This window comes from Dendrobates tinctorius, unplaced genomic scaffold, assembly GCF_039654945.1.
Source record: "Dendrobates tinctorius isolate UK_male_01 unplaced genomic scaffold, ASM3965494v1 ptg000127l, whole genome shotgun sequence".
NCBI lineage: Eukaryota > Metazoa > Chordata > Amphibia > Anura > Dendrobatidae > Dendrobates > Dendrobates tinctorius.
The window spans coordinates 6539832-6566526 of NW_027361795.1; the positions used below are offsets into that span (position 1 = coordinate 6539832).

The following is a 26695-nucleotide window of genomic DNA, read 5'->3' on the forward strand; positions in this document are numbered from 1 at the left end:
CGTATGTCACATTGCAAAGTGAAAGATGAAGTCAAGGCAAGATAAGCCATCAACTCGCCATGTTTTGAGCAGACCAATAAAAAAAACAAAAAGAAAAAAACAAAAGAAAAAACCACGGCACAATTTTGCATGTCTCACCATTTTAATACTGTATACAAATAAAAATAAGAGTGCGAAGTGCAGAGAAATGGAGTGTCTGCGAGTAATGCAAAATAGAAACTTCAGTAAAAAGGTTAACAGCATTAAGGTGTGTAACTGATCTGTTGCAGGCAGACATGAAACCGTTAGCGGCAACTAAACTTTAAACCTAGAACCTTGGTGTTTGGCACCAGACATATAAAGGCATGCATCCGAGCAGGCGGCAGGGCAGGAAACCACAGGTCCCAAGAAGATGTGGAGCAGGCGGGCAGGTAGGTGGCTGTAGCCTGTGACAGCAGTAACGGCACCATTACATATGTGAAAATAAGACAAGTCATGGAAAGGACACTTGAATTTGGGTGAAGGCGCTCATTGGCTAAAGGAGTAGCTTAAATAATGGAATTGAACATATAGTAGATGCCAAGCAAAAGACACTACTCGGTGCTGGGAATGGTTTAAGTATAAAATTCATTAGGCATAATGGTGTAACCATCCATGGTGAGAGCAAGAATAAGTCTCATCCTCTAGCCACATCAAATAATCTCCCACTGCAAAAAAAAAAAAAAAAAAAAAAACTGAAAAAAATCTCATGGACAGATAAATGCAACACTGGGATTGGCAAATGTCAAACCGTCAAAAAAAAAAGACCTTAGAATGCATTAGAAATCATAGACTCCTATCGCAGAAGTGGCGTTTCTTCAGATTGACTAAATCAGCAGCCAAAAGGGAAGATTCCTAGTATAGATAGGGTAGATCTGTAACAGTCCGGTCATTCAGAAGGATGAAATACTTGAGACATTGACATAGTGGTAACACAGAGCAGCTCACAGTTCTGGCCAAAGACCGTCACGTCAGGGTGGAGGCTGCAAATGCAAAGGGATCAAAATAGGGCCTCTGGAGAGGAACAGGGTTGGTTTGTGCATAGAGAGATACCTCACCCCTCATGTAGCAGGGCCCCAGAATTAGCCATCAGGCTTCCACAGTGTGATCTGAAAAAGAAATGGAAGACAAAAGATGAAAAAAATGTTATATTATAATATATATATATATATATATATTTGCATCACACAGACCCCCTAGATGACAAGAGATATATATATATATACACACATACACACACACACACACACACACACACACACACACATATACATACATACACACATATACATACATACATGCATCACTGCATAGCACAGACCCCTAGATGACGTCTCGGAAGGATTTAGCGTCTTTACAAATAAGCTCTATTACCATAAGCCAGCGTATTAAAGGATGACTTCTGGTGAACATGTGTCTAAACAACCTTCTAGGCTTTTAGCCAATATGTGAGGGATTACTTTATAGCTATCCCATCTAATTAGGCAAGTATACTCATTGAGGCATCTGACAAGCACCTCTCGTACAGTCTAAAGATCCTGTTTGGATCTGTCAGCTTAAGTATTCCGCCTTACATGAGGAAGCCTAATACAGCTACAGGGATGGTCTACAAGTAGCCAAAATGTCAAGTGCAGCAAAACCATCAGACACACAGCTCACACTCAATGGACACTGCAAACAGATCGCACCCAGACCAATATTAGCCTATGGGACCAAGCACATGTCTGATTATTTCCTTGGACTGATGCTGTCCAAGTTAAAACAAAAAAAAAAAAAGGTCGCTGCATGCCAGAGTTTAAGCCGATATTTGGATTGCACTCGGCCATGCAAGTCAATGAGTGATTTGAAAACATTGGACTGCACTCCAATTTCTGTGAATTGACAGAATGGGGACATTTTTTTCTTCATAGTCTCAACATCCGAGAGAATCGGATCACACGGTGTTCACACTCCGATCAGAATGTCATTTGCATAATTGGCCCAATTCGCTTTGATGAGAGGCTCTATGGCTGTCTGCACCTGTCCTAATGGAAACCAAGCTAAATTCCCACTACATGTGTACTGCTGGGTCCTGTATACATATAACAGTAATGGAATCCAAAAATGAAGGCAAGCACCATCATGACATTGTATGAGAGCGCTATCCAGTAAAACAAACCAAGGACACAGTCCTGACTTGTCAGCCTACTGCTGGGGTGGACACAAGCTTGTCTTTCCTGATGGACACATATGTAAAGGTTGCTATATTTGGGGTTTTTATTTGCCATCATCTTTCTTTTCACCAATTACTCCTCTCCTTAGAGGGTGTAGTGCATTACAACTATTACCAACCAAGTCTCTGTGGTGATCAGGATGTTTTTCTAGCAAATGTGGGAAGATGGTAACCCTGTCAAAAGATACGGTAAAGTAGAAATGGTCACTATCACCCCCCATCAGCGATCACTGGTATTCGGACTCTAGGACCTAGTGCTCACCAGAGAAAATCATTCTTGGGGCCCACTATGTAGCTACATAGAAATAAATACAATACCACCGACTGTGCAGTAAAACACGCTAATATCAGGGCATAGTATAAGGTAGTAGATGATTTAATGATATAGCAGGGGTTGGCGCCGACGTTTTGGTGCAAATTCAATGAAAAATGTCTCCTGGTGATTATTAACCACTAAGCCAATGTTTTATAGCCAGTGCAGTGGATGGGATTTTTATGACCTCACATCTATACTCTGAGAAAATTCACACGGGAATGCCGATGTGAAGTGAAAAATACAAAGGATCAGGTCAGTGGTAAAGGTGCGCCATTACAGAGTAGTAAACGCGGCAATATCTGTACAATATCTGTGTGGATATTTCTGCTGTTAATTTGCTGTAGGATTTCCGTTATAGAAATTCTGCAGCAAATACATTATGTGAATGCACCCTCTTAAATTAGTGGGGGTCCTAAATCACTTCTGTATGATATTGCAGTAATATCAAAAAAGAATTATCCCTCACATTCCCCCCATACACTTTTTACAGAAATCTCTCTGCCACCTATAAGGCCATAACTTTTTCTGAAGGGCCTCATTTTTTTAGTAGTGGGGGAAGAAATCTGTTAGTCAAGATGCAGGGGGAGGGGGCGCAGTCAGGGGTGATGCAGGGGGAGGGGGCGCAGTCAGGGGTGATGCAGGGGGAGGGGGCGCAGTCAGGGGTGATACAGGGGGAGGGGGCACAGTCAGGGGTGATACAGGGGGAAGAGGGCAGGCAGGGGTGATACAAGGGGAAGAGGCGCAGGCAGGGTTGATACAGAGGGAGAGGGGCTCAGTCAGGGTGATACATGGGGCAGTGGCACACTTCGCTCTGCTGCGTAACACAGACGCACACTATATTTCCCCATTATGCAGTTCCTTACAGGTTGTGAGATTTATAAAATGAATAGAAAGGTCCTTCGGCTGCTCAGGACATGCAACCTGGATGTAGATACATCTCCTGCTCAGCACTGATCACATAGATCACTGTGTGGCAGGAGGAGATCAAAAAGGACACTGTCAGCAACCAAAACCAGGAATGGAACATTCAAAAAGTCTAATAGAAACACGTCACCACTTCTGCATTTATCACCCACTCCTGGTTTTGGCTTACACATACTGAGGTAAAAAGCTCAGCAAATACTCAACATGTGCACATTGCCTTACAGACTAAAGAATAAAAGTAATTCTTTGAGGTGGGTAGTTTCCAAAATGGGATCACTTTGGTGGGATTTTGCCTATTTAAGCACCTTGCCATTGTCTTTTGGGTTAGGCCTTTACTGCATTCATTGTACAGTAAATATGACCTGGCAATAGGATTACGGCAATAGGAAATTTATTTCAGGTTTTTTTTATATCAGAAAAAAAACCCTCATCTTTCTGTCGATGGACATGTATAGCTTGTTTATGGCGCCTCAAGCTACTGGTTTGATTTATACTATTTTGGGGCACAAATATTTAGATTTTTTTTGGGGGGGGGAGGGAGGTGGATGGGATTTCATTGTTCCATTTTGGCAGTCAGCGTACGGGATAAATATTGTGATATTTTATTTATTTGGGCAATTACACACAGCAATACCTTATGTGTTACTTTTTACATTTTTGCTTTTTAAGTGCATAGTAATGCGGGAGCAATTTAAGCTTTCATATTTTTAGATTTTGTTTTAATATATTTTTTAATGCTTTTTATCATTTAAATATGTCCTCTCAGGGGGCTTGAATCCGTGATTATTTGATCACATGTGTAATGTAACAGTATTGAAGTATATTGTGAAACTGATTATGTCCAATGAAAACAAGCCATAGGAGATCGTCAATTTCCCAAAAGCCAGGCTTCATAGGAGACCTCACAGCGCAGACATGGGGGCTCTCAGACAACCCTCCATCTGCCATGGCAACTGATCGTCACCCGAATAAGAACTAAAGAGAAAGATTATAGGCCATATAATCACCATATGATCACCAAACAATCAATCAATATATATCAAAAACAATTATTTTATTGCGTACAAAACACACACAACAATAACAAACACAATAATAAATAGCAAAGGAATAGCCTATAGGGCGCACATGGAGCCAGGTAAGGGCTGACAAAGATGCCCAACACGTGTTGCCACTCTCGACTGCCCCTGACGAAGCCACCGAGAGTGGCGACACGTGTCGGGCATCTTTCTCAGCTCTTACCTGGCTCCATGTGCACCCTATAGACTACTCCTTTGCGTGACAGCACATATACATGGGTATTTACCCTAGGCCACTTGGTAATCTTTTTCAGCATGGTCAGCTCACCCTTTTTCTTGATTCCTTATTGGGCCTGTGTGTCATTCTGGGTCATTCTGCCTTATCAAGGTCAGCACTATTTGTTTTTCCATCTAAGCATATGGTGCAACCTTTTTTTATTGTCAATTCTTTTGCATATTAATTCGTTGAGCTCTCTAAATGCTTTGGTGTGTATGTCTAAGTGAAAATTTTCACTTGTTAGGGTTGTCACATCTGTATACAGCCTACTTGACATTAGTCATTTTCTGTGTTATATTTACATCTTTTGTCTAACCCTTTATTTATACCAGGTGGTGTGCTGTTTATATTAACATGCATAGGGATATAATCATTGTCTACACGTTATAGGTTTAGGGCTTTAGCTTTATTATGAGCTTTACTGTTCTTAGTCTGTCACGTGTGACTTTTTAATGTTTTGAATGTTTGTTATTGTTGTGTGTGTTTTGCCAATAATCTTTCTCTTTAGTGTTTATTCATGTGTCTCATATAGGCCTTGGGTGGATCCCATTATTATTACCCTGTGGTGCCCCCTAACGATTTTTGGTGAACCGATTGTCACCCAACAATTGCATGACAGCAGCATTTAATAAGTTAATCCGATTGGAGCTAGCTTCAAAAGCTGTGGGATTTTGTGACTTTTCAGTGTTTTATACTAGTTTTCTGGAGTAAACATATGAACAGACTCCGAGTCAATGGTATTGGAAGCAGCATTCCAGAGTTATTACTACATAAAGTGACATGGAAGATATGAAAAAAAAAAATGTGACCTGGTCAGGAACTTTAAAATTGGCTAGGGCAGGTAAGGGCTCAACTAGTAGCCCAAAACAGACAGAATTCTTATAGTGTTGATAACAAAGCCACTTACCCAAAAAGTGATGCATGGTTGAATGCAAAAGCTGAGTGACAGGCACAGCATTTAAAGGGATTTGTCAGCCAGATGACCCCCTTGGCACCAACTATTTATATGTGTTTGTAGGTCTTTCAAGTTCAGCAATACCTTTAGCTAGCCAGTCCATTCCCAAGATGTTGGCGTTTAAGCCAATATGCAAATTAAGGCTAAAGTGCTCTGGACATATGGAAGATCTTCTTAAGATTGTGTTAGTCTGGTTTTATTTCCTGAGCAGCGCTGCCTTCTTTTGCTTGACTGACAGCACTTTTGCCTGAAGTCACACAGTGTAGAGGATGGCCGTTAAGCAGGGTAAAACCGGACTGGCTGGCGAATAGATCTGGGGAGGGCAGAGACTTAGGGAGCCAGGCAGTCAATGCATTTCAGCCTCATTTGGGTATCCCTCCAATTGCCGATATTTTGGTAATGGACTGCCTAGATAAAGGTATTGCTGGACTTGTTTAGGAGGTGAAATCCTGCTGACAGATTCCTGTTAAAGGAGCTGTAAACAGGAATATTCCTGCATTTAATGTGGGTTACTCTCTGCCCCATGCAAAGTCATCAGGTTTTACAGCAAATAGCTGCTCAGTGCAAAGACCTGCCCCTATACTGAGGACTCTGCAACAGGTGGCGCAAGCTGGGACTGATGGGCTCTACTACATCAGCCCTCTCTACTGCATCTGTCATTGGTCGCAATTTACTGGACTGTAACAACGGATCTAACACAAGCACGGCTGATGTCACAAATTCCGAGAAGAGAAAGCACCATTGGACTATAATAGCAGTATAGACTGCCAAGCTCCCGATAGATCATGGCGGTATCACCCCCCAATAGGGCAGACAGGCAGCAATAATTTAATCTAGATTACCATTTCTAGTGAATCTGTGGTAGCTTTCCTCTATCGGGCATTTACTATTAGCAAACAATGAGTAATTGTAGGAGCAGTAGCGGGCCGCAGAAGGAAAGCAAACAGCTGCCCTCAAATCAAACAATGCCAGCAGGCAAATAGGAGGGTAAGCTATGGATTCTTGCCCTTGGAGTTATGAAATATTAGTATGAATGTGATCAGCTAAGCATTTGGGTATGTGCACACGTGCAGTGTTCACAGCATTTTTTCCTATTAAAATAGGAGAAAAAAAGCTGCAAAACGCTGAAAGAATAAACATGCTGCAGATCTGAAACTGCTGCAAAACTGCAAGAAAAAAAAAAAAAAAAAGTCACGTGCACGAGATCTCAGATCTTCGCTGGGAAAATAAAACAAATTTTTTGCAGCAAAAAAAAACAAAAAACAAAACAAAAACTGAACACAGCCTTACAGAAAGTACAGTACCCATTCTGAAAATGACCACTGACGCAGGGCATAGCAGCTGTCACTCCAACCTTCCCAATAACCAAGCATGCATCCTTATTTCGTAAGGGGATTAAGGTTCCCATACAAACTTGGTATATGTAGCCCAAACCCATCAGACATCACCATGCACAAATATATAAATGTATATTACATACACACAGGTTAGATCTTTGTCAGACACATTTTGGTGTGTTGCAGCATGAAGCAGCAGCTTTGTGGTCACAAATGCATGGTCACTGTGCAGACGGTACTTACTTGTCCTTCCAGGTTAGTAAAGGCCACACTCCACAAGGTTGCTTTTTATGATAACATCTGTTACTGCATCAAACACAAACTGCACATTCTTGGTGTCGGTCGCACACGTGAAGTGTGTGTAAATCTCTTTTGTGTCTTTTCTTCTGTTGAGGTCCTCAAACTGGCACTGAATATAGGCAGCTGCCTCTTCATATGTACTAGAGCCTGGAAAATGAACAGTAATCAGAGAGAATTGCATGCAGTGGTATAATAACCAACGGCTGATCCACACTAAGATGTGGCGCTCCAGCCGTGGCCACATGCCGCATGTACCTGAGTATTCGGGGTAGCAGATTGTAAGTGGGCTCCTGCTGATCTTCTCTTCAAACAAGTCCTTCTTGTTGAGGAAGAGGATTATGCTGGTGTCAATAAACCATTTGTTGTTGCAAATACTGTCGAACAGCTTCATGCTCTCGTGCATTCGATTCTATTGAAGAGAGAATAAAAAAAACTAAATTGAAGAAAAAAAAAAGTTAGCACTGATCACAAACAAAAGAATACAACACTAATCTATAAGTAGCAACATACAGTGGGAAAAATAAGTATTTGATACACTGCCCATTTTGTAAGTTTTCCCTCCTACATAGAACGGAGAGGACTGTCATTTTTATACTAGATACACGTCAACTGTGAGAGACAGAATCTAAAAATGAAAACGAGAAAATCACATTGTATCATTTTTAAATAATTAAATTTCATTTTATTGCATGAAAAAAGTATTTGATCACCTACCAACCAGCAAGAAGTCTCTCTCTGACAGACCTGTTTGTTTTTCTTTAAGAAGCCCTCCGTCTCTGCACTCATTACCTGTGTTAATTGCACCTGTTTGAACTCATTACCTGTATCCTGTATAAAAGACACCTGTCCACACACACCAACCTCTCCACTATGGCCAAGACCAAAGAGCTGTCTAGGGGCAACAGGGACAAAATTATAGACCCGCACAAGGCTGGTATGTGCTACAGGACAATAGACTGAGGAGAAGGCAACAACTGTTGGCACAATTAGTTTTTACAATTTTGTCCCTGGTGTCCTTTGACCGCTCTTTGGTCTTGGCCATGGTGGAGAGGTTGGAGTGTGATTGATTACATGGACAGGTGTCTTTTATGCAGGTAATGAGTAGGGATGATCGAATAGCTTCGGATAAGAGCTTATCCTAATAGCTGCTTCGGTAACCTGGAACGCTCCTGATAATCAGCTGTTCAGCGCTGCATGTGTTGCAGCTGTGTGACAGTCACAGCACATGTATTGTGACTGTCACACAGCTGTCAAAAAAACAAGGCAGCACTCTGCAGCGCTATAGCATGCAAACATGAAAATTGAATTGCATTACTGGACTAGAAATATGAAATTTTGAGAATGCTTAGGGCATAAATTGGCCAATTCATGTGTAACTGGTACCACAGAATTTTCTGTCTTATTTTTAGATTCCTTCTCTCAAAGTTGAAGTGTACCTGCGATAAACATTACAGACCTCACCATACTTTGCAAGTTTTCCCACTTACAGTGTATCAAATACTCATTTTCCCCCACTGTATATGCAGACACTAAATAGAATATAGTAAAAATGAAAGTACTTAGTGCAGAAATTGCCCAGCTCACGAGAGCCTATTGGCTGCAACAAGTTGTTCTTCTTTGAAGGGACCCTAAATCTAATGTTTCACAGCTAAAGAACAAAAAAAAATTGCCAAAAAGAAACACTGAAGAAAATAAGGAGCAAATAAGAAACACACAAAGACTGGGATTAAAATGGTCTAATGCTATATGTTAACTGGAATGTATCCCTATAGGGAGAGGGTGGTCACAATCACCCATGCAGTGGATGAGAACGAAAGTCTCAAATCCCTGTTGTAGCATGCCAAATCTATGGCACAATGAATCTGACACCTGTACGTACTCCTCTTCATCAGTCCCGCAGACTTGGAAGGGAGCAGCAGTTGCATGCTTGGCCGCCATCATGCCATTCCAAAGGGTTACACAGGACCCACATTCTTGTGATCTTGTGCAAGTTGTTATTGACTCGGACGTGTTTGCTTATGCATAAACAAGTACTTTTTTTAATACTTGTTTTAGGAGCTCCAGTTTTTTTTCTCACTTAGGCATTCAGATCATTTTTGCCCCTTTTTTGTGATACACGAGCCTAATTTTCATTTCATTTTTATATTGATATAATTTATATTCATATATTTTCAACTATTTTTCCCTTTTGGTTACAATTATTTACAACTGCCATCTATATATAGGATATTTTTTCAGCTAAATAGTGGTTCGGTCAGGGGCGAGGCTTTTTTCTTTCATTTGTTTTTTTCATTCTTTGTCTGCTTTTTTGTAGTCTCTGACAGCGGCTCACCACAGTTGCCGATTCTGTTGAAGTGCCAACACATCCTTATAGTCAGCTGCGGGTCCCCCGATGGTCTAAAACATTTTGTGGTGGGCAAGTAGGTGAAGCAAGAATAACTGAACATGTATTTATCAAAAGGGGAGTTTTAAAAATGCAATTTTTTTTTTTTTTTTTTTTTTTTTTTTTTTTTAGGAAATGCATCAATTATACTATTTTTTAAAAATTAAAATCAAGTAATGCTAAAGTAAATTTTTTTCTTAACAGGTTTTAGTTTCTGATATGTTTTGTTTTCAGTACATAATTATGGAGGCAGCCATCTTGCTTTATGTACTCGTTAACAGCATTAAGGGTGCAGTCAGATGGCCGCATTACTCACGTTAGGATCGCATCACAATCCTCAGACTGGCTGTTGTGATCCAATTGTGAAAACATGTATATTTCCCTACGGCCAATCCAAGGACTGCCATGACACGAGTAATACGGCTGCCTGACTGCGCCCTTACACACATTTTACAGTCAAGCGCAGCACAGTAATAGACTAGCTCATACTTAAAGGGGGTTTGCCACTACTTTTTTTTTATTTTTATTGTTGGCCTATCTATGGGAAAAATTGGCTTGGTCATTAAGTACACAATTGGCTCTGTCTCTAAGGGGTTAAAAAAGCGCCAAATAAAGAACAAAAAAAAAAAATTAAAAATACTAATCCAATTTGTACATTTATGTAAAAAAATAATAAGGTACACATATCAAGGCTTCTGGAATGACCAGACATATGAAACGGTGTCATTAGTTAGCTCCTTCAGTGAACACCGTAAAAAAGATAAATGAAAAACGAGGCAAAAAAAACAAACTAGGTTTTACCATCATACCACCGAACAAAAAGTGCAATAAAACGCAAACAAAAAAGACAAATGTAAATAAAAAAAAAAGTGGCACGGCTGAAAACATCTTGTCCCGCAAAAAACAAGCTGCCAGAAAGCTCTGTCAGCAGAAAAATAACATTCTAGCTCTCAGATTAAAGCGTTGCAAAAATAATATTTTTCTTCTATAAAGTAGTTTTTATTGTGTAAAAGCGCAAAAAAAAAAAAAAAAAAAAGATATAAAATGTGTTATCGCTGTAATCATACTGACCTGAAGAATAAAGTTGCCTTATCAATTTTACCACAAGCGGATTGGTATATATAAAAAAAAGTTAAATAAATCCTGAATTGCTGGCTTTTGTTCATTCTACCTCCCAAATATCAGAATTGAAAGTGAGCACAAAATCTCACGTGCCGGAAAACAGTACCAATAAATAAAAAAACACATTACGCAAAAAAGAAGCATCACATGACTGTCGGTCAAAATATGGAAAAATTATAGCTGTCTAAATATGGCGATGCAAAAACTAGTTTTTGCAATAAAAAGAATCTTTTAGTGTGTGACAGCAGCCAAACATAATAACCCAGTATAAACCTGGTATCACTGTAATCGCACCGACCCAAAGAATAAAGTCGCCTAATCACTTATACCGCACGAGGAACAGCATAAAAAAATAAATAAAACTAACTCTTCATCTGTTGTTGATTTGTTCATTCTGCCTCCCAAAGATCGCAGTAAGGATCAGCTCACATGTATCCTGTGCTCTACACTGAGCCATTACAATGGGATTTCCATGTAAATCTCTGAAATTCATGATTCAGACGAAACGGAAGATTCCCTACAATGAGGCAGATTGACGAACTGTGGACGCCATAGGACCTGTGATCCGGCGGTGTCCGTTAATTAAGGCGTGCATAAAAGCACTGTTGACCACAATTTTGTGCACTTCTGAATAGTATGACTACGCTGAACAGAGGTCAGACAAAGTCCAGAGTATAGGGGGTTTTACACATAGCGATATCGCTATGTGTGATACTTACCTCCGACCAGCTCCCCCCGCTGTCCATCGGTGATCGCGCGAGATCAGGCGGCTCCATTTCTCGTCGGGCGCTTCCTGCTGTGTGAGACGAGCGACGCGTGGAGGCGGGCGGGAGGACGTCAGGATCGCTGAGTGTGAAAGGTGAATATCGTGCGCTGCGTCGCTGCTGCATCGCTGTGAGATCTTTCTGTGTGAAAGCTCACTAGCGACTATTTAGCGATGCACCAGCGATCCCGACCGGGTCTTATCGCTGGTCGGATCGCTGGTGCATCGCTAAATGTAAAAGGGCCTTAACTCTGCTGCCTCATTATAGTAAATGGATCCCTCAGGGGTTTCATCTGCTAAGTCAATCAAGAGATTTAGATGGAAACCCCAAAGTAAATGCTCAGCATAGAACACCAGATAAATGTGATCCTAAATGTTCCCAATAAAGTTTTCAACTCAATCTACAAAAAAAAAATAAATAAAAAAGTACGGTAAGTCCCAACTCAGGTCGTCATCTATCAATATAGGGGGCTTCCATGTTACTGGCAGCACAAAGGTTCTGGAAAAGCGAAACGGCACCTCGCCCACCAAAAGCATATCCACATTTTGGACTCAAAACTCTCCCCAAAAATATAAAGTGCAAAAACGCACGCAAATGATGGCGGTGTAAGAACTGTCAAACTCCAAGCAAGAAGTGGTCTGTATCACTGTTGCATTCTTATTTAAATCAAATGTTTTTTATTATTAAAATTATTTTTAGAACACAACAGTACAAAACAACATCTCAACCATAAAAGAGACCCAGTCCCTCTTCTATCCCCCCCATAACATGTCACCCTTTTAAACATAAAATCTTAAAGATAAATATTTCACAGTTCTGTCCACAGCAGATTAGAAGTCTTGTAATATGAATAACCACTATCATAACAATATTAATGGGGAACCCAGATCTTAGTTTGGCACATTTATATACGTGACTAAAGCTGCCCAATATGGAATTTTAGAATCTATCATGTATTTAAATTGAATCTACAGTATACATAAATCAAAAACAGACCTAGTCGAAATCTTTGCAGTTCTCTAGATGCTAGTCAGGAGCCATCAATCCATGGAGCCCATATTTCCTGGAATTTGGAGATGGCCTTCCCTTTCAAATATATGCTTTGTTCCAGATTTAATAGCAAATTAATCTTATTTATAAATTCTGTTACCGTGGGCGCCTGCTGGGCTATCACTTTCTTGGCCATGTATAACATGAGTTCCACTGCTATTTTGCCATGTTTGTCAGTGCTCAGATCTTCTATATATCCCAGTATACATACTAATGGTGAGGGATCTGTATCAACTGAGTAAGTTCTATTAATGATCGCTAGTACATCCCTTCAAAGTGGAGCATGTTCACATCATATAAAGCATGTTAGCCGGGGATGTTTTACATCTAGCACAAAGGGGGTCTGGTCGAAGCCCTATATCGTGGAGAAATAGGGGTGTTCTAAATGACTGGTGTAGTACCTGTAAGTGGGAAAATCTATAGGATTCACTCAAAGATAATTGTGGAACTCTTTCTGGTATTTCAGACCACAGCACCTCTTCAATAAGGCCTATCATGCCCTCCCATTTTTCTTTTGACCATATGGGATGTTTTATATTAATACAATATCCATCAGATACCTATAAAGTGATGAGATTAGTCCTCCAGAGTTATGTGAGCTGGCTATTCTCTGTATTATATCATTTTTGGTCACTCCGTTATTTCGGACGGGACCCTCTGCCTGATATGCATGTCGTAACTGAAGATACTTATAACATTCCGTGTTGGGCAGTCCATATTCATTCTACATTTGTGAGAACTCCTTGAGTGCATCTCTCTCCAAAACATGTGTAAATCTTTCTTCTCCTTTTAGACTCCAGTGTTTTTAAACCATTCCAAAGTATACAGATTAGGGAGCCACGGCGTTTCCCACAATAATGTGAACTGTGAAATTCCTTGTACACCTTGTAGTTTCTTCACTATCCCCCAAAGTTTGTGTATTAACAGCGTAGTCGGGTTTCTACAAGAGGGTATCTTAAATGTGTGAGCCTCTAATGCTTCATAGAGTCTGAATGATTTAAAATCTGATTGGAGTAGTAGATGTTGGACTCCCTCGTGATCCCACCCATGAATGTGCTGGAGCTATGCTGCCATATAATAAACCCATGGATTTGGGACTGCAAGGCCACCCATTTTTTTATCTCTTTGCAGTGTTTCCAGTTTAATTCTTGGAGATGGTCTTCCCTAGATTAAGGATCTGAACATCCCGCTAATTTTAAAGAAATATTTCTGGGGCAGCCAATTTGGAGCATTATGTAATACATATAGCAATTGTGGCATCCAGATCATCTTGACCAAGTTGATGCGACCCACAACTGACAGTGGTAGTTTAGACCACGTGTCCAGTTTGCATTTAAATCTCGCCAATATTGGGTTAAGGTTAAGTTACTCATAATCAGTAATTTTAGATGTTACATTCAGGGTATGTGCACACGTAAGCGTTTTTTTCACGTTTAAGCATTTTTACCGGCAAAAACGCTTAAAAAACGCTTACAAGAAGCATCCCATTCATTTTAATGAATTCTGCTTTTTTGTGCATATTGATGCGCTTTTTTCCGCAAAAAAAAAAACCGCATCGCGATGAAAAGCGCAGCATGCTCATTAATTTCGTGGAAATTAACTATTTTCTATGAGATTGGGGACGCTCCGGAAAAAAAAAATGCATAAAAAAAAAAAAAACCACGCGGAAAAAACGGGCGTTTTCTGGGAAGGAGTCCGGTTTTCAGTCAGGAATTTTCTGCATATGTGGGTACATGGCCTCATACCTAAATATTTAAATTCAGTGACCACTTGTAATCTTGAATCAGCATAGTGAGGTGCATTAATGTTCTTGTTACCCAGTGGAAGCAATACTGATTTAGTCCAATTAATCAAACTCGAATACTTCCCAAACTTCTCAATTGTCTCCATAGCTACAAGGTAATGTTGGCTTCGGCCAAAAATAAAAAGGCATCATCAGCATAAAGCGCAATTTTCTCCTCCATATTCCCTCTGCGATATTCCACTACTCCAGGGTGTTTCCTAATAATCACAGCTAGTGGATCAATGGCTAATGCGAACAGCAGGGGGACAGAGGACAACGCTGTCTTGTACCACTCCCCAATTCAAAGACTGAAGTTAAGATGCCCATGCACCCTTAATCATGCCAATGGCCAGTCGTGTAATAATTTAACCATGAAATATATTCAGCACCCATACCAAATTTCTCCCAAACTACCCATAAATATTCCCATTCAACAGAGTCAAATGCTTTAGCAGCATCAAGCAAGCATACGACCCTATCTGCTGCATTATCCACCGGTTACTGGAGATGAAGAAATAATTATGGATATTAATGGCTATAGACCTAGCGGGCATAAAGCCTGATCACTATGTATGACATTAGATGTTATGTTATTTAACCTGGAGGCCAGAACTTTTCTATAATTTTATCAGCCGTAGGAAGTAAGGCTATAGGCCTATAGGAATCGGGAAGCAATGGATCCTTGCCCGGTTTGGGTATAACGACAATGACCGCTTCTCTGATTGATAGGGGCAGATTGCCTTCCTTAGTTGCCTCCTGGAACGTGCCAACAATTGAGGTAGTAATATATCCCTGAATTTCTTGTATATTCCCACAGGAAACCCATCCAACCCCGGTGATTTATTATTGGCTATTGATGCTGTGGCCATTTGCAACTCCTCTAATTGCATTCAGGTATTTTTGATCTGCCTCAAAGATAGCTGGAAGATCAATCTCCCCACCAGATAAGGCGGGATTTGTCCTGCTAAACTGTATTTGGTTCCGTCCTGATCAAATTTCAAATATATTCAGAGAATTTGATCAGGCTGATTAACCATTGCACCTTCCTTGACCTATAAAGGATGTCTCTATTTGAGCCCTTGCGATCATAGCCAATAAATGCCCTGCCTTTTCCCCTTCTTCACAGAAATGTATCTGCACTGTTGCATTCATACATCTGCCGGCGTCTGATTAATTGCCGTAACCCTAGTGCCACTGACTGGACTGTTGAAAAACCCGCTCATCAGAACAGCGCAATTGAACAACATCAGTCCTAATGCTGCCAATTTCTCACAGACCACACTTTTACTGAACACACGCTATGCAAATTCTGATATTTTTCAACTTTAACCCCTTTACTACCAAGGGTGCTTTGCGCGTTAAGTCCCGGGCCAATTTTTACAATTCTGACTACTGTCCCTTTATGAGGTAATAACTCAGGAACGCTTCAATGGATCTAGGAGATTCTGACACTGTTTTCTCGTGACATATTGTACTTCATGTTGGTTGTAAAATTTCAATCACATAACTTGCGTTTATATGTGAAAAAAATGGAAATTTGGTGAAAATTTTCAAAATTTAGAATTTTCCAACTTTGAATTTTTATGCTCTTAAATCACAGAGATATGGCACTCAAAAAACTTAATAAGTAACATTTCCCACATGTTTACTTTACATCAATTTTTTTTTGTTAGGAAGTTATAAGGGTTAAAAGTCGACCAGAGATTTCTCATTTTTACAACACCATTTTATTTTTACGGACCACATCACATTTGAAGTCACTTTGAGGGGTCTATATGATAGAAAATACCCAAAAGTGACACCATTCTAAAAACTGCACCCCTCAAGGTGCTCAAAACCACATTCAAGAAGTTTAACCCTTCAGGTGCTTCACAGGAATTTTTTGATTGTTTAAAAAAAATGAACATTTAACTTTTTTTCACAAAAAAATATTACTTCAGGTTCAAATTTTTTATTTTACCAAGGGTAACAGGAGAAATTGGACTGCAAAAGTTATTGTGCAATTTGTCCTGAGTACGCCGATACCTGATATGTGGGGGGGGAACCACTGTTTGGGCGCATGGCAGAGCTCGGAAGGGAAGGAGCGCCATCTGACTTTTTCACTGCAAAACTGGCTGGAATTCAGATCAGATGCCATGTCAAGTTTGGAGAGCTCCTGATGTGCCTAAACAGTGGAAACTCCCCATAAGTGACCCCATTTTGGAAACTAGACCCCCCAAGGAACTTATCTAGATATGTGGTGAGCACTTTGAACCCCCAAGGGTTTCACAGAAGTTTATAACGTACAGCCATACAATTAATAAAACATTTTTTTCCACAAAAATGATCTTTTCACCCCCAATTGTTAATTTCCCAAGAGTAAAAGGACCCCAAAAGTTATTGTGCAATTTGTCTCGAGTACGCCGATACCCCATATGTGGGGGTAAACCACTATTCGGGCACATGGCAGAGCTCGGAAGGGAAGCAGTGTTTCTTTTGGGGGGTGCGTTACACCGTTCCACGTGCGGTAAAATTAATAAAGCGGTTTTATTCTTCGGGTCAGTACGGTTACAGCGATACCTCATTTCTGTAGTTTTTTTTATGTTTTGGCGCTTTTATGCAATGAAAACAATTTTATATAAAAATTATTTTTGCATCGCTTTATTCTGCGAGTTATAACTATTTTTTCGCTGATGACGCTGTGTGGTGGCTCGTTTTTTTGCGGGACAAGATGACATTTTCAGCGGTACCATGGTTATTTATGTCCGTCTTTTTGATCGCGCGTTATTGCACTTTGTTCGGCAGTATGATGATAAAGCTTTATTTTTTTCTTCGTTTTTTATTTGTATTTTTTAAGGGGTTCAATAAAGGGTTTACCTAGTGGGACAGTTTTATAGAGCGGGTCGTTACGGTTGCAGCGATACCAAATATGTGTACTTATTGTTTTTTTTTTAATTTTATTTATTAGGGAATGAATATATATTTTTTTAATTTAGCGATTTTTTTATAAATTATTTTTACACTTTTTTTTTTTTTAAACTTTATTACAATGTCCCAGGGGGGACATAACTGTCATGTGACAGATCGCTGATCTGTCACATCACAGATCGCTTTGACAGATCAGCGATCTGTCACAGGCAGTGCTGCAGGCTTCCTCATGCTGGCGCTTTGCAGGCATGAGGAAGCCAGCTCCCTGCAGGCCCCCGCCGCCATTTTGGATTCAGGGACCTGCAGGGAAGGAGACTCCAGCAGCAGCGCTGCACATTGCGCTGCTGTGGGGGTCTCAGGGAAGCACGGAGGGAGCTCCCTCCCTCCCGATGCTTCCCTAAAGCCCCGGTACACTGAGATCGTGTTTGATCGCAGTGTGCCAGGGGTTAATGTGTCGGGGGCGGTCCGTGCTGGGTGTCAGCTGTGATAATCAGCTGACACCCGGCCGCGATCAGCTGCGCTCTCCCGTGAGAGGATTCAAGTAAAGGATGAAATTATAAATGAAAGAATTGTATCAATATTTTACTTGAATATGTAGCTGATGAACTGAAAGTGCAGAAAAAAGCCACGGTGCACTGCGCCAACAGTGTACAACGCATAGATGCAGCGACTGTCTTTCAGAGGGTTTGCCAAGAGCAAGTAATACAGATCAAGTGCTCCACGAACACACTACATGATCATGAAGGCCATCTCATACCTATTTTGTGTTCACTATCAGTCAGGCTACTGGACTGGCAACAGCTTTCGCACTGTGCCTACTATTGGGAACATGGGGGCGCGAACAATGTAAAAATTTTTTTTGCATTACAGCGCTGCCCTGCACTTTCAGCTTACCAAGCAAATGCAAATACATATTTTCATTATTCCTTCAACACCACGTAAGTAATCTGTGCATTTTTATGAAAACCCTATGACACAATTGAAAAACCTGACTATCTCGCTTACCATTTCTTCATCTTCAGCCAAAAGCAAGTCATAGTCACTGAGTGCCACACAAAAGATGATTGCGGTTACACCTTCAAAACAATGGATCCACTTCTTTCTTTCTGATCGCTGTCCTCCAACATCAAACATCCTGCAGAAAAAAGTTGGGAGAGTAATAAATATATGGCAGAGCAAGCCAAAACACAAAGGTAGGCCCACAGGGCCACACAATACAGTCAGTGTGATAAAAAAAGAATACAAGTCAACTCTCATATTTCATACAACACTTGTGTGTGTATGGAGTAAAAACTCATGGATGTTTATCGACGTATGGAAAAACAAAACAAAACACTACATTGAGTGAATAAAAAAATGCACCATTGTTCACGATTTGTGATTTTCTCAGTGAAATTAAAAGTATTTTTACCTCTGGATTTTAAGAATTTTTTTCTATATACGGTAGATTTTAGTATGAATTCAGTGTCAAATTCTGTTGCATAAGTTTTGTATAACCCCATTTAATGATCTAGATAGAATCTGGGTAGATTTTTTTTCGTATTGGGGGGAAGTGTTCATGCTCATTATTTCCATGAACATTATTTCTGTGAATTCCAAATAGACAAGCCATTGAATGACAATGGGGCCAATTCTCGTACAGTTCCAAGGTAAACAATGGCACTTCTGCAGCAGAAATCAGGATGCCCGCCTCATAGTGATGAGCGAGTATACTCGTTACTCGGGTTTCCCCGCGCATGCTCGGGTGATCTCCGAGTATTTGGATGTGCTCGGAGATTTAGTTTCTGTCGCCGTAGCTGCATGATTTGCGGCTGCTAGACAGCCTGAATACAAGTGGGGATTCCCTAACAAACAGGCATTCCACATGTATTCAGGCTGTCTAGCAGCTGGAAATCATGCAGCTGCAGCGACACAAACTAAATCTCCGAGCACATCCAAATACTCGGAGGACACCCGAGCAACGAGCATACTCGCTCATCACGACCGCCTCAGCTTTTTAGTGGTCTATCTTGGAAAATACACATCCGTCATGTGTAGCCTTACATGTTGATAAGAGTAAAAATGAATCTAGAATCGAACAGAATGTTTTTATTTTTTTCCACGACAATATCAAAGAATAGCTTCATAGCAAGATAAAAGGCTACAGAAAAAAGATAAATCGGTGGCTGTGACTTACTTAAAGTAAAGGTCTTTGAATGTGAAATGCGTTTCCACAATACCCGTAGTTTTAACACGCGTCCGGAGCACATCTTGTTGGGTAGGAATGTAATTGGCCTGTGAGATCCGATCCAGATCATTTAAGTAGCTTTGACAAAATAAATATTTTATGAGATGAGCCTCAACAGAACCTTAAAATCGCCACTAATTGATTCCATTGGTTTTTCCTTCATCATTTCTGCCACTTACTATGAGGCAGAGTCGTTGAGCTGGTATTCCCGGGATCGGCCGAAGCATTCCTGCACTCCGGCATCTTTCCACAGCCTCCTGATGACCCCTGCAAGCTCTGGGGAGAGAATACCTTCCTCGGCACTACTGGCTAAAACAAACAGCTGCCGGGCATCATCCTGAGTACAGCGGAAAGGGAATTAAATAATAAGTTAATATGTAATCTCTTAAAACGGTTTTAATGCTAAGCAGCAGAACATGCACTAGAATATGGACTTAGCCCTCACAGCTCTCGTCACATCGCCAAAATCAATCTTCAGTCTGCCCATGGCTCGTATGATCGCAATTATGGACTGGATTGTGTTGCTGTAGACAACCACTTTGTATTGCTTGCACTCTTCTTCTGAATATCCGTCTTCATGAATAATCCTAAAACCACAATAGGTACATTAGTGTGTACGCACATTTCATAAAAGGAGATCAACAGCACAGTAATACGGAAAAAACTAACACTGCATCCCGTTTATTACTTAGTGGCAAGCACAACACAGGGAATATTGACTGACTTGCAAGGCCTAATTTATGGTGGTGCATGGGCCTTTACTGTAGCTGTGTATGTCATATTGAGGCAAACAGGTTATTGCTTATTTTGGATTCCATATGTATCCATCTGAAAGAAAATTGTTTTACGGATGAGATGCCATAGTATGGAGCTATGGAGAAACCTTGTGACTGCACTGCAGGAAGCATCATATGGGGTCACTAAGGACAGGTTTACACTAGCGTTAGGAATTCGGTTTCCCTGCTTCTATTACAAAACAAAAAAGTCATGCAGGAGTTGGATCAATCATGAAGGACACAATCAGCGCCCAACCAGTGTTCTGGGCATTTGCAGTGATATGTGGCTGTGCATGGGCACACAGAAGCGGTAAACGTCGCCTACATTGTAAAGCTGTCGCAAACATCAGGACATTACCTCTGGGGTCAGACACATAACTCATCTGTAGGAATTACTTTTTAAAGAAAACCTCAGTAAAAAAAAAAATAATCCATCTGATAGACCAATTTATACATATGGCTCTGTACATGAATCATGAAAAAATTACTTATTTTCCTAGAGGAGCATGCAGGCATTTGGGACTCCTCAAACTGGCATGTCACTCTCCACAAGGAGAAAACTTACCCCTTAAGATACATGAAACAAGGAAAGATATCCAGGAAAGGGGTTATCACATTTTATAAAACTGATGGATTATCCTAGAGTCAGATACCCAACATATTAATAATCTTTCAATAGCACAGCCTATGTTGGATGTCAGACACAACCATTCAGATGATTGAAGAGGCAAAAGGATATGGCTGCAATTCAACACCACAGCATCGAAAGGGCCAGCATGCTGCAAGGCACACAGAAGGAGCACTAACATTCATAGATACAATGTACACCCATTAAAGATCTGGATAATGGGACCACTAAGTTCAATCACAGCACGCTTCACTGCTTGTATGCCCACTCAGCTTTGATTGAACTCTAATCTCACCAGCTTTTTATTATTATTCATGGCTTATATCAGTGTTCCCAAACTCCAGTCCTCAAGAGCCACCAACGGTTCATGTGGAAACCCACACAAACAAGGGGAGAACATACAAACTCCTTGCAGATGTTGTTCTAGGTGGGATTTGAACCCAGAACCCCAGCGCTGCAAAGCAACAGTGCTAGCCACTGAGCTGCCCTTCATGCCACATGGGACATTACTCAAAACTGAGGAACTTTTCAGGTAGTAGGGGAAACTTGACTGCCACATATGCAGCACTGGCCACTTGACTGGAAGGAGAATTGTTTTCTAAGCTGCTTTTACACAGCATACTAAAGGTCCCATCACACACAGAGATCTCGCTAGCGAGATCGCTGATTTTGTGACACCACAGCGGGATCGCTGTGTGTGACGGGGGATCAGCGACCTGCCCCCCCGCCGGGTATCGCTAATCGTGCTCGATCGGCCTGGGCCATTTTTTGATCGCTGGTCTCCCGCTGGCAAGCGAGCATCGTTGCGTGGCAGCGGGAGCCAACGATCAGGGAGGCTCCCAGCGCTCTAAGTAGGCGCTGGGAGCTGGTCTCTAAGGTAAATATCGGGTTACTAAGCAGCGCGCGTCACTTAGTTACCCGATAGTTACCCGATGTGTACCTTAGAAACCTGCACGCTGGCAGCTCCCGGCGAGAGCACGCAGGTTTCTAAGGTACACATCGGGTAACTAAGTGACGCGCGCCGCTTAGTAACCCGATATTTACCTTAGAGACCAGCGTCCTCGCTGGTGCTGATTGCTGGTGAAGCTGAATGTTTGGCAGCTCACCAGCGATGAACCAGCGATCCAGACAAGGTCGTATCGTTGTCGGAATCGCTGGTGCATCTTTATGTGTGACGGGGCCTTTAGGCTACCAAAGGAAGATGAAGGCGCTAACCACATTGACTTGGCATGGAATGACGAGTGGATCGGACTAAAGGGTGCCATGTCTCCGGTTGGGGCAGCACAGAGAGGCTAAACTGGAAGGAAGATGGAGGAGGCGGCACGTTCAAAGGAAAGTCAAATCTTACTTACCTTTGGATGTGAAGCCTCCTCAGTCTTCCCACTAAGGCTACCAAGTACATGCTCAGCCCTATGGTAATCTCTATATATAAATCTGAATGTGTGTGTGTATCACAAACCAATCACGAAGCAGCAGATTGGGACACCAACCAATCACGAAGCAGCAGAGTGGGACGCAGTTGGAGAGCGGGGCTGAGGACGGATACATCAAGACAGTGCATGGAGAGCGGTGCTGTGAGGAAGACAGTCTTCAGGACAGGGGCCGAATAGTGCCGGCACCCTCCCAGCCCTGTCACGACTCAGTCGGCGCTCCCCGAACGCCAACTACGCCATCCTCCCTCTCCCCTGCAGCTTCCCAGCCTAAATTTAGTCCCCGGCTTCTACTGCGGCCTACTACGGCGCTAGGCCACGCCCCCCGCAGGCCACCCAATCACAGGCGCTGCAGCTCAGCTCTAGCTCCGCCCACTCCAGCCGAACGAACAATCTGCGCACCTCTCTCTCCTGGTCCCGGCATCACCACATGTACTGCATTGAGAGCGGGGCTGTGGAGGAAGGAAGACAGCGGGGCTGTAGAGGGAGAGAGGAGGAGAGCAGGGCTGTGAAGGACGAGAACCAGGCTGTGGACGGAGAGGGAGAGCAGGGCTGTGAAGGAAGAGAACGGGCCTGTGAACGGGGAGAGCAGGGCTTTGAAGGAAGAGAACGGGGCTGTGGACGGGGAGAGCAGGGCTGTGGACGGGGCTCTGGATGGAGAGAGCGGGAGAGCAGGGCTGTGGACGAAGAGACCGGGGCTGTGGAGAGACACCGGGACATGGATGTAGAGCGTGGCTGTGGAGGGATAGAACGGGATGGCGGGTGGAGAGCAGGGATGTTAAGAAAGACAGCGGGACCCACAGTTAGGTATTATGCCCGGGCAACGCCGGGCTCTTCAGCTAGTATACTATAAAAGGGACCTGTCAAGACTAATTTGACTAAATGAGGGTCATGCCACTGAAAAGTGCTTATTATCTGTCCATTAATGCGTCACAATGGCTCCCGAAATTGTCCATCAGGTTCCAAGCAGTGGTTCTGAAGATCCCAATATGATGCCTCCTGTTGGTCACCAGAGTCATTACCAGACACATGATATAGTAGCACGATTTCTGAGAAAAGATGTAAGCCCTCTTTTTCAGATCCAGGCTATCTTTAAAGAATCACAGGTATTAAACAATTGCATATGACACTGCTCATAAACAATAAATAATACATGAAAACTTCACTAGGTCTAACTGCGTAGGCGCACCATCAGATAGATATAGGAAACCCTACTCACTTCATCTGCTTCACAATTGTGCTTTTCCCAGACTCTCCAGCACCTGCAAGGCAAAGCAGAATTCATTAGTCTTGTCGGTGGGTGGATTAACTCCTCACAGTCCAGCGTACACTAACATCTGAATTTAGGAGGCTGGAAAAGCCAAGAAACCATCTACATGTCTGCAGTGGGGAAATTCAGCAGTTTACAACATAATACAGATTATTCCTGTGAATTAAGAATCTCGAAAATAAATGATCAATTCTGGCAGAGAAAGAAGATTTCCCTGATCAGATTTATTACATATTTAATTTTTTATGTGTACTATTGATTTCCTAAATAAAAATTAAGACAACGGTTACTCTTTAACTGATCCATTGCTAAAAGTCAATGGATAAAAAAAAAAGTTCAGACAGATGAAACTTGAATGGAATTCTAAACTATAAAGTATGTGTTCCGTGTTTCACCCGTTTTATACAGATCCCTATATACATTAATGGCGGAGTCGGAATCACAAAATCTGATCAGAATAGGACCTGCCACGAGCCACACAGATCCCATTAGTGGATCAGTGAATACATCCATTCTGTTCTATGGATCTGAGCGCTGCCTGGTGAAATAATCAGACACCAGTAGGACATGTCATACCGAGGTGTGAAGGCAGGCTTAAGGCACATTCGGATATCCACACAAATTGGGTCGAGAAAAGATTGGCTGCGGCTCTTGTGACCAGCTTCAGAAAAAATTCGACACACAGTCATGCTCTGGTCGGAGGCCTATAGAAGACCTTAGGGGCGCTGATCTTTTTACACCTTATGATTAAGTATCTCTATAACGCGTTTCAACTGAGGACTAAGAGCACTACACGTGTTCGAAACGCGTCCAGTTATCTAGGACAATCCTTCCTCCAGTATACACTGGTTATCAAGCAGCTTATTACCTTTTAATTTATTTCAATAATGATTTTGGATTTTATCTCTGGAGCTGGATACCTTCTTTTTTCACAAGTACCTGACGTCAAGCAGAGACGCTTCCTTGCTCGGATAGAACTACTCATGTGCGGTGTGGACATCACTATAAGGGTGAGCTGAATCAACTTTTTTCTATTCCTATACAATGCACCCTAAAGGGAACATACGCTTTAAAGACAATCTGTCCTCAGATTTCTAATATGTAATGCCAATTCCAGCGCTGTATCACTTACTGATCTACTTGCTGTCATTTTCATAAAAATCAGTTTCATCTGCTGCAGATCTAGCGGTTCTCGGAATGCTGAGCTCTATAACCCCGCCCCCACACCACTGATTGGCAGCTTCCTAGTAAACTGTACATGGGCAGAAAGCTGTCAATCAGTGGTGGGGGCGGGGGGTTTACACAGCTCATGAATGAATATTCTTGATTACCAGGCAAGCAGGTTTACTAGTCCTCTAGTGATAGGCTATGTGCACACGCTGCGGTTTTTGCTGCGGTTTTGGCCGCAGCAGAACTGCAGCAGTTCTGCAGACAGTGTACAGTAGCAGGTTATCCTATAGGATTAACATTCTGCTGTGCACACGCTGCGGATTTTTAACTGCGGAAAAGCTGCGGTTTTAAATCCGCAGAAACAATTGACATGTCAATTATTTCTGCGGATTCTGCTGCGGTTTGCCACCTATTCTATTGTCCAGGTGGCAAACCGCAGGGCAAAACGACAGGTAAAACCGCAGGTATTTTACCTGCGGTTCTGCAGATAAAAACCCGCAGGTGAATCTGCAGTGTGTGCACTTAGTCATAATCTTCTTCAGTAGTAGTAGCCCTGTAGTCTGCCTCTACATAATGGTGCTCCCAAATCAGGTGGCAAAAACCTGGTGACATTCCTTTTAATGCACTGCTTTCCCACCAGATGTGCATTAATGGCCTCTGAACGCATATTAAAGGAAAATGACATTAAGCAACTAATAGCCTTACTATGTTTCTTAGGGTACATGCACATGCTGCATATTTTTGCTGCTTTTTTATGCATATTTTCAGCTGCATTTCACAGTACCAGTAAAGTATGGTATATGAGATTTCAAAAATCTCATGCACGCCTTTTTTCCTGTTTTGTCAAATAGCTTGTTTTTTGCCAAATGCAGAAAGTCACTTCTTTAACCATTTTTCACCCATTGAAAGCAATGGGCAAGGCATAATCGCAGGGATCTGGTTTTTCTGTGTTTTTGGTGCCAAAAACTGATGAAGTTGAATCACATTATTTTTTTTATGGACGAAACATCATCAGCATGCACAAATGTACTCTTGGTAAAACTTTTGATAAGCAGGTTAAAATTTACATTAAAAAAATGCAGCGAAAACGCAACGTGTGAACATAGCCTAACAGGGCACCTTAAACATCCTTAGCCATTTTTGCAGATTCAAACAAGGCTGCTACATTATGGCAGGTTTCTACAGAAATTTGTACCACCTCATGTACTTTTTAAAACACTTTCAATAAAGCTGAAGCTGTGGAGAATCGGACATTAGATGGAGGATTGTAAACTCTGAGCGATTCCTCAAAGCAAATATTTAGACCATAAAACAAAGACCAATATTGTGATATAAATTTCCTGGAACAAGATGTCAACTGATTCAATATACAATACAGACTTATCTACAGTTGTGCTTAAAAGTTTACATACCACGGCAGAATTTTTGCTTTCTTGGCCTTTTTTTTTTTCAGAGAATATGAATAACACCAGAACTTTTTCTCCAGTCAACATAATGACAAACCAAAACATGCAAATGACCCTGATCAAAAGTTCACATACCCTGGTGATTTGGGGCTGATCCAGGCAGACTCTTGCATCTTTCATCCAGCCACTGAGGTTTCTGGATTGCGAGTCACGGGGAAAGCAAAAGAATCAACAGATCTAGGTAGTTGAAAGTATAAAACAGGAAAGGGATACAAAAAGATATCCAAGGAATTGATAATGCCAGTCAGCAGCGTTCACACTGATTAACAAATGGAAAATCAGGGGCTCTGTTAAAAAAAAAAAAAAAAAAGTCAGGTAGACCAACAAAAATTTTGTCCACAAATGCCAGGAAAATTGTTCA

General features: G+C 41.6%; 1 protein-coding gene across 1 annotated transcript in view; it reads right to left on the bottom strand.

Moving 5' to 3' along the window:
• Positions 1-123: 123 nt before the first annotated feature.
• The window catches only part of GNAI3 (G protein subunit alpha i3), a 65661-nt gene continuing 39089 nt past the window's right edge, over positions 124-26695 (bottom strand). The window contains exons 2-9 of the mRNA XM_073542456.1: positions 23648-23690; positions 20040-20181; positions 19774-19931; positions 19544-19672; positions 18373-18502; positions 7614-7767; positions 7302-7505; positions 124-1127 (exon numbers count right to left, since the gene is read on the bottom strand). Coding sequence (XP_073398557.1) covers positions 7315-7505; positions 7614-7767; positions 18373-18502; positions 19544-19672; positions 19774-19931; positions 20040-20181; positions 23648-23690 — 947 coding nt within the window. The 3' untranslated portion in view covers positions 124-1127; positions 7302-7314. The remainder of the gene's footprint in view (positions 1128-7301; positions 7506-7613; positions 7768-18372; positions 18503-19543; positions 19673-19773; positions 19932-20039; positions 20182-23647; positions 23691-26695) is intronic.